An 8,124-nucleotide genomic window follows, 5' to 3' on the forward strand; every position below is an offset into this window, starting at 1 on the left:
AGGACCATGCTTCTGAAATTTAGCACCCTGATAACTTTGAAATCTACAAGGAGAGGGAGACCAAAAAAGTGAATACAACAAAAATGTGGAAATGTGGACCATTATGGTTTACTTTGTAAGTTGTTTCAAGTCGTTACAACTTTCCCTGTCTAGTCTGCAGAATAAGACAGCTTCCAATATGGCTTTGTCTGTGGTGCTTTGTAACTAGCCCAAGAAGAAATGCCCAGTTGTTGCTATGTACTCTTCTGTTTGTGGCAAAGGTTTTGACTCCATTAGGTGCCTATTGCTTTGAAACTCTGATCCATTTTGCATTTTTAGTCAAGAGGTCTTGCTACTGAGTTCTGTCATAGCCATCACTTACGTCATATCATCAAATCCTCAATGAACACAATTCTTTATAAGAGAATGGAAACACTTTCATGTTTATAATGCCTTTCAATGAACTCTGAAATTACTAAGTACTTCATAATCATTGAAGTACTGTTAAAGTATAATAAATTTTGAAATTTAGAAAAATCCAACAAGCAGATAGAACAGTGAATTGCAGGCCATTCTATAACCTTTTTTGCAATTTATTTTAATTATGCTAGTGGATGCATATAAGACTGGGACATCCTAGATGCTGTCTGCCTTACTGAGTTCCTCCATCATTGTGTGTGTGTGTGTGTGTGTGTGGGTGTGGGGATTTCCAGCACCTTGTAGAATCTCTTGTGGTCAAGAGAACCCTCTTTTTCGAACTAGTGACATGAAATCTTGTTAATTTGGGAGTATGGACAGGACCTGATTTCTGAATGACACAAATTCTGTGACAGAGCAGCAGACAACCTAGTAATTTTGCTTAATTCTCCAGCATGGGATTTAAAGACGTTGCCTTCTGCTTCAAGAGTGACAGTCATAGAAAAGTATAGCACAGGAATAGGCCCTTCAGCCCATCTAGCCCATGTCAAAACATTTAAAATACCTACTCCCATCGACCTGCATTGGGACCATAGCCATCCATACCCTTACCATCCATGTATCTATCCAAACTTCCCTTAATAGTTGAAATTGAGCTCGCATGCACCAGTTGTGGTGGCAGCTCATTCCTGGCATTTTTCCTGTCAATTATTTTTTTTTAATGTGAGGACTGAGTAATCTTCACTTTTGGCAGGCATTGTACAAATTGAGTAATGGAGAATAAAATGGGATTAGTGATTAATAGTTGGAGCAACCCAGGGGGTCTTGCTTCCATGCTGTGTGACACTGTTTATGCATAACCTGGACAGTATGTGGAATAAACCTCATTCTACTATATCTCATCATTCTACACTTTCCAAACTCAAATGAGCATTCTGAGCTGCAAAGATTGTCAATGCCAATCAAACAGAATTTATATTGAAAAGTTGGTCTTTGTGATTAATGTGATTAACACTTGGCATTGACAGGAAAGCAACAAGACAGGGAAAAAGATTTTTTTTCAGTGTATTCAGTCTCTTTTATCTTTGTTTTCTCAGTGTGTGCATTTCTGGCAGGACCAAACTTTTATTAACCGCTACCGTTCACATTTCTCTTGCATTACCTAATATTCTATAAATCCTGCACTGAGACTTACAGGCTCTTCCATAAATGATGATGATGAATTAGAAAAACTTGTAAAGAAAACTGATTGGCAATTCGTTCTTTACTGATAGGACAAATATGCTATAATTAACCTTTAAAGAGAAATGTTTTCCCTGCTTTTAACAGTCATAACTACTGTTTTGTAACTCAGTCATTAGTGATTAATACTGCCAAGTTGCACAGCTACATACCAACTAATTACTTTATAGTCTGTCATACACTATAAATCTTCCTGTGAAATACACACAAAATGCTGATGAAGGGTTTTGGCCCAAGATGCTGGCTGTTATTCCCCTTCATAGATGCTGCCTGACTAGCTAAGTTCCTTCAGCATTTTGTGTGTGTTGCTCTAGATTTCCAGCATTTTCAAAATCTCTTGTGTTTATATATTTTCCTGTATCTTATTAACTTAACTTTTGTCGAATACAACTTATCTTATTTGTTGTCACTGCCGCTGTAATTTCCACACATTGACACGCATTTTGTTATGGCTTCAGATTGAGCTCAACAACTCTGAGCTTGAGGATGCCCGCTGGTTCGATGCTACAGAGATAGAGGAACCTTTAAAGCGTAAGCAGGTACCAAGCAAGAAAGAAATGGGTGAGATTGCGTTCTGGATCCCACCGCCCCAGGCTTTAGCACATCATCTAATCAAAGAATGGATGCAAAAGCAGTAGCAGTCTTGAAATCCTGCAGATAATCAACTATTGGGATTGAATGGTGCACAGATGCTGTTCTTTTGCACCATGTGTGATAGTTTATATGGTTCATCTACTAACGAGGCAACCACAAGGAACAACTGCATTACGTCAGACAGTTTTCCACATTAAAGACCTTTATAAAGGGAGATATAATCAAGAATGTTTGTGTCCACTGCAGCTCCAGACAGATGAAGGAACAAGTCATTATTGTGGTGTATTCCTAATTATAAATGACAATCTCTGGCATTCAACCAGTGCTTCTGCTTTAAAGGGCTCACCTTAAGATTCAAAGGATTTGATTTCATTTAAACCTAATTTTGATTACAAAAAATAATTTTGCCTTTCTTTGTGGAAAATTCTTTTCGGTTTTGGAGATCCTCGTCCCATTTTTGATAGTCCGTATCAACTATTCCAAGAAAAACTCAGGGATCATGTAAAATAAATCTTCACATTAACAGAAGTAATCCCTGTTGAAGCATTTTGAAACAAAATTTCAGTTAATCCTGTTCATTGTTAATTTGATTCATTAAAACATTTTACTTATGCTAATAAAGTCTCTCTATTTTATTTCAAGTATTCCTAAGCTAATTTATGATAATGGTTACCATGAGATTACTGTAAATAGACTTTGATGATACATTTTTATGTTAATTATAGAGATATTTCCTTACAGTTTTGTGCTCTATGAATAATTTCTTATCAATAACTTGATGTCAAAAGGACCTAATAGCAATTTGTTTTTTTTTACTTCATCTAAAGTTTGAATAAGTAAGGGATTAATCAACCTCAAGGCCGACAGAAAACCCTTCTGTTTGTCCTATATAACTAGACAATATTTAGTGTTTAAAATGATGAATGCATAGATCTCACAGTACAGTGTGTCACAACTGTCAGGATTCTTTCTATGCCCCAGTTACTGTACAAGAACAGTAACAAATTGAAATGGGATCATTTACTATTGACTGATGATATAAGGTGAATAATGAGAAACAAAAGTGGAAAATGCTGGAAATACTCAGTAGGTCAAGGTGCATCTGTGGAGAGAGAAACAATAAAGAGGTTTGTAAAGCTGTTTGACAAACCCCTTTCCCACTCTCCTTGCAGCTTTCACCCTCTCATGTCCATCTACCACTGCAAGTTTACAAGCTTCTATTGACTCTTTTTAAGTTCTGACGAAGAGTCTGAAACATTGACGCTGTGTCTCTCTCCACAGGTACAGCCTGACATACTGAGTGTTCCAATAATTTCCATTTTTGTTTTAGATTTTCAGCATCTGCAGTGTTTATTTTAAAAAAATTCACATTGCAAACTTGCAGGTAAAGGAAATGTACTACAAATTAATAGAGCTAAGTGCTATTTATTGTCTAATATCTTGTACTTTTAATGGTACCGGAAGCCATTCAACCCTAGGCTAGCTTCCAGACAGGCAGCACCTACACTCCTATTCCCTTTCTCATTTCCCTCTGTCACATGCATATAATTTCATAATGTTACAAAAGAATGTGCAAAATCTGCATGGGCAGTGCCCACGATCAGGAACAAATTCACTCAGTTGGAGCTATTAATCATGCCATCCAGAGGGGAATGCAACAGAAATGTTCATATTATTTTACACTTCAACCCATTCATAAGATGACAAATATTGATAGGTGAGGAAGGGTTGATGAAAGCTTGTTCCATGCATTGTTTTAAATTTTAGAGATCTGTTTCCCTGTTTTCCCCCATCTAAATTATACTGGACCAGGCAACGATATACATGTAAACTGCAGGAAAAACAACCTTCTCTCTTTTCATTTTGGGGAATATTTAAGCTACATGTTTTTCTTATGTTGGTGCCATCAGGGAAGGGAAAGGTAAGTGTATCCCAGACTTCATGATTGTGACGACTTGAGGAGCTGGTGTCAACAAAGGAATGGTGGGGTGGGCGGAGGGAACACAAAGGAAAGGAGGGAATAGGGTTAGCTATGGAGTTTGTAGTAGATTACAGAGGAAGAGCTGCAAAACATGGGTAAAATTTGAAAGAAAGGTGTGGACTTCAAAATAGGTGAATTATTGCAAAGCTCTTCAACCCATGACTTAATATCACTTTCATTCTCCGCTTATCTCAGAGCCCTGGAAATGTTTCCTTTTTATAAATTTATCCAATTCCTTTTTGATAATGTCGTATGCAGAAGTAAATCTTTTTGTACCAATTATTAAACATGTGCTTTTTAGTTACCAAGCCAGACTGGAAGTAGTTTCTTCACATAATTTTGAACACCTTTTAAAACAAAATGCCTCCTGAATCATTTCTGGTCCAAGCAAAATGATCTTATTTAGCTTTTCTTGTCTCTTCACATAACTGAAATCTTTTTTTTTCCCCAAGAATTTAGGACTTGGCAGTTACCAACTTATACACATCTGCATTTCATTTTTAATTTCCTTATATGGCTTTTTATATTTGGCTGAGTGTTGGGACTTTGAACGTGATGAATAAAGGTCAGTTGGCGTAAATTTAATGGATTGTTGAAAATTGGCAGTTCCATTTCCAGAGTCTAAAAAACAAGCTACTTCACCAGATCTCAGCCTGACAGCTCTGATGCACGCTGGCAAAAGTATCTATGATGAAAACACACATAAAATGCTGGAGGAACTCAGCAGGTCAAGCAGCATCAATGAAGAGGAACAAAGAGCTGACATTTTGGGCCAAGACCTGAAATGTTCCATGAAATTAATTTGTCAGACAAAAATGAATCTCTTGGTACTGGCCAGCATATGGGTGATTGATTTAAGAAGAAATTCTCTTTTATTTGTAAAGGTTTTCTTTAATAATTGGAGCTGGACATGTTGGCTATGCTTTCTTCGGATGCTGGATTCTCAATTCAGCCTTAACAGGCATACATACTTATCAACAGTGTGCGTAACAGTTAGTGGATGATTTCTTGTGAGTTAAATTTAGATATCACAATGTGATGTGTACAGTTTATTTAGAGATACAGCACAGAACAGGGCCTTCCAGCCCAATGAGCTGCACTGCCCAGCAACCCACCTATTTAACCATAGCTTAATCATAGTAGTAGGCAGCCATTGAGCCCAGGGGATCGTGGGTTTGCGCCTCTGGTGGCCTGTGCCCTCTCCAGGGCACAAGCCTGGGCGGGAAGATTTGAAGAACCAGCTGTTGCCCATGCAGCGATTCCCTCAACTCACATCACTGATGTAGTCCAAGGGAAGGGCAAGCATCGATACAGCTTGGCACCAGTGTCATCGCAGAGGTTGCCAGAGTGAAGTAAACAACATCAAACTGCCTGGCTCCAGATTTCTTCCTCTGGGTTTTACTCCCGAAGCCCTTCCCATGGGTGGGTATGGTCGCATAGCAGCGGAGGTTTTAAATTAGAGTTTTCTTTCTCTTAGATGGGCCGCCGTCCAAGGTTGATGAGCCCCCCCCCCCTGCCAGAAGCAACTGGTTTTGAGGCACCAGTGGTCTGCCTTTGCCCCGTCTCTTGTCAGTAGAGACAGTTCTGCCGAGCCACATGTGAAGACCAAGAATTGGACTTGGTTTTCAGAGGCTGTTAGAGACGCATGCCATTTGGAGTACTTTATAAGTAGTGGGAGCTTATCCCCACTACCACCCCAGCTATGACAACCTTAGGAATCAACTTAATCTTAGGACGATTTATAATGACCAATTAACACCATATTCTTATTCATTTACAATAGGTGATGGGTGCTGGCAAAATATTTAAAATAAAGATGTTTAATAAAGACGTACAATAAAAATATTTAAAACTAAATATTTAAAGATAAAAATAAAATAAAGAGCTAAACTATGAAGTTTGTACTTATTAGGAAAGTTAGAACAGACTTGGTTTATTTTCTCCTTTTAAAGGAGACTCCTGAAATTTAAAATGAGAAGAAATTAACAGGGTAGTTATAGATCAGTAGCTTTAACCTCAGCAAACCACCAATTATTTGAGGGACAGTATAAAATTTCATTTTGAAAGGCACCTTGATCATGCAGCATGGATTTTCTAAGAACTTCCAGCTCTTCAGTCTTTTGAAGGGTGAAGACGCAAATTCGAGGGTTGATGAGTGCAGTATATTTGATGTAGTCGTTGTAGATTTTAGCAAGGCATTAGATAAAATGTCCAGGTGAAAAAACAAACTAAAACCCAATGTGATTCAAAGAAGATTAGATAAAAATTAGCTCAGTGATAGGAAACAAAGCAAAGATGACAATGAGGATGTTTTTACCACTAGGAGATTATTACTATTGGGGTTCCACAAAGAGCTGTATCAATCCTTTGCTTTTGTAGTATGAATAACAGACTGAAATGAAGAGGACATGATAAAGAAATTTACACAGGGTACAAAATCTGGTTTGAGAAGGAAAGCTTTATCCACAAAAAGATATGATGATCTGGTCAATTGGACAGAAAACTGGTGTGGAGTTAAATCGAAAAATATGGGAAGTATTGAATTTTCGACCAAACAAGAAAATACACAATAAATGGAGAATACAGAGAGGTGTGAAAGAATGGGAAGACTGGAGTATATGAAAGAGATCCTTAAAAATTGAAGGATAAATTATTAGCAAAAGCAAAGCATGTAAGAGCAGAGATGATGCTAGAGTTTATACAATACTAATTCAACCATAATTTGAATATTGCAAACACTTATAGTCATTGCATTTCAAGAATGATGCAAAGTGTAGAAGACAGAAATAGAGTAGATTTTTGAGAATACTGCAATGATGGAGAAATTGTGGTTGTGTGGAGATGAAACTGTGAGATCTGGTCCAATGTGATGAAGGATGTGGTTGCTTTGGAGAGAGTGTGGAGGACCTTCACCAGGATGTTTCCTGGATTGGAAGATTCTAATCTTTTTATTCTTAAGCCCATTGCTCCTACTAGGGCATAGGCTACCAACAGCAGGTCACTAGAGTCCTGGGCCATGTTGTCCCTAAGTGTAGCCTATTTTACGATTCTTCCTCTTCCAAGGACAACGTCTTTGGAACTTCTGCTGGCATTTCTGCAGTTCTGTTTTTTTTTCAGGATGGCATGCCTAACCCTTCTCCTTTTGCACCCAGGCTTGGGACCATCCATGGCAGAGCTGATGCCAGTAAAGAGGTGAAATGTGATAGCCTGAGCTTGTTTTCCTCGAGTAAAGAAGGCTGAAGAATGACCTGATAGAGAAATATAAAATTATAGGAGGTATAGGATAGATTTCTGACAACAAGGCTTAGGCTACGAAAATGTTACATCTGGTCAATCTTGCTGTATGCTTCCAACACGTGGACTATAACACCAGAACTCCAAAGAAACTTAGAAGCAACAGAAATGTGGTTTCTTAGAAGAATGCTGAAAATATCATATAGAGACAGGGTAACTAATGAGACAGTACTCCAACATGCTCATACAAAAAGATCTTTAATGAAAACATTAAATGAGAGGAAACTTAATTTCCTGGGCCATGTCATCAGAAAGGGAGAAATAGAATGCCTTACATTACAAGGCTGTATGCCTGGGAAATGTGGAAGAGGAAGGCAAAGAAGAAAACATATGGACACTGTGAAAGAACTAACAAATCTAAATGTGTGAGATATCATTGACTCTGTGAGGGATCGTTTGATGTGGAGAGCCATGATCACCCAAGCGTGCAATGCGCAAGGCACATGAAGAAGAAGAAGAAAGGGTAGATAATTAGAAACTTTTCCTCATGGTAAGGTATTGAAAACAAGAGGTAGAGTATCAAGGTGATAGGAAGGAATTTTAATCAGGATTTGGTGGGGAAGTTGTTTGCACAGATGATGGTTGATATTTGGAAGTCATTGCTGAAGAAAGCTTAG

The 8,124-nt window shown here is 38.0% G+C and overlaps 1 protein-coding gene across 4 annotated transcripts in view; it reads left to right on the forward strand.

Moving 5' to 3' along the window:
• Positions 1-2,860, forward strand: part of nudt13 (nudix (nucleoside diphosphate linked moiety X)-type motif 13) — a 32,047-nt gene extending 29,187 nt beyond the window's left edge. For 3 of the 4 annotated variants that reach the window (XM_059946499.1, XM_059946497.1, XM_059946498.1), the window contains exon 9: positions 2,097-2,860. In XM_059946499.1, the coding sequence (XP_059802482.1) occupies positions 2,097-2,276 (180 nt within the window). In that variant the 3' untranslated portion in view covers positions 2,277-2,860. The remainder of the gene's footprint in view (positions 1-2,096) is intronic. The other variant, XM_059946500.1, reaches the window with a different exon arrangement.
• Positions 2,861-8,124: the final 5,264 nt, after the last annotated feature.

The sequence above is a fragment of the Hypanus sabinus genome, chromosome 21, assembly GCF_030144855.1.
Source record: "Hypanus sabinus isolate sHypSab1 chromosome 21, sHypSab1.hap1, whole genome shotgun sequence".
Lineage (NCBI taxonomy): Eukaryota > Metazoa > Chordata > Chondrichthyes > Myliobatiformes > Dasyatidae > Hypanus > Hypanus sabinus.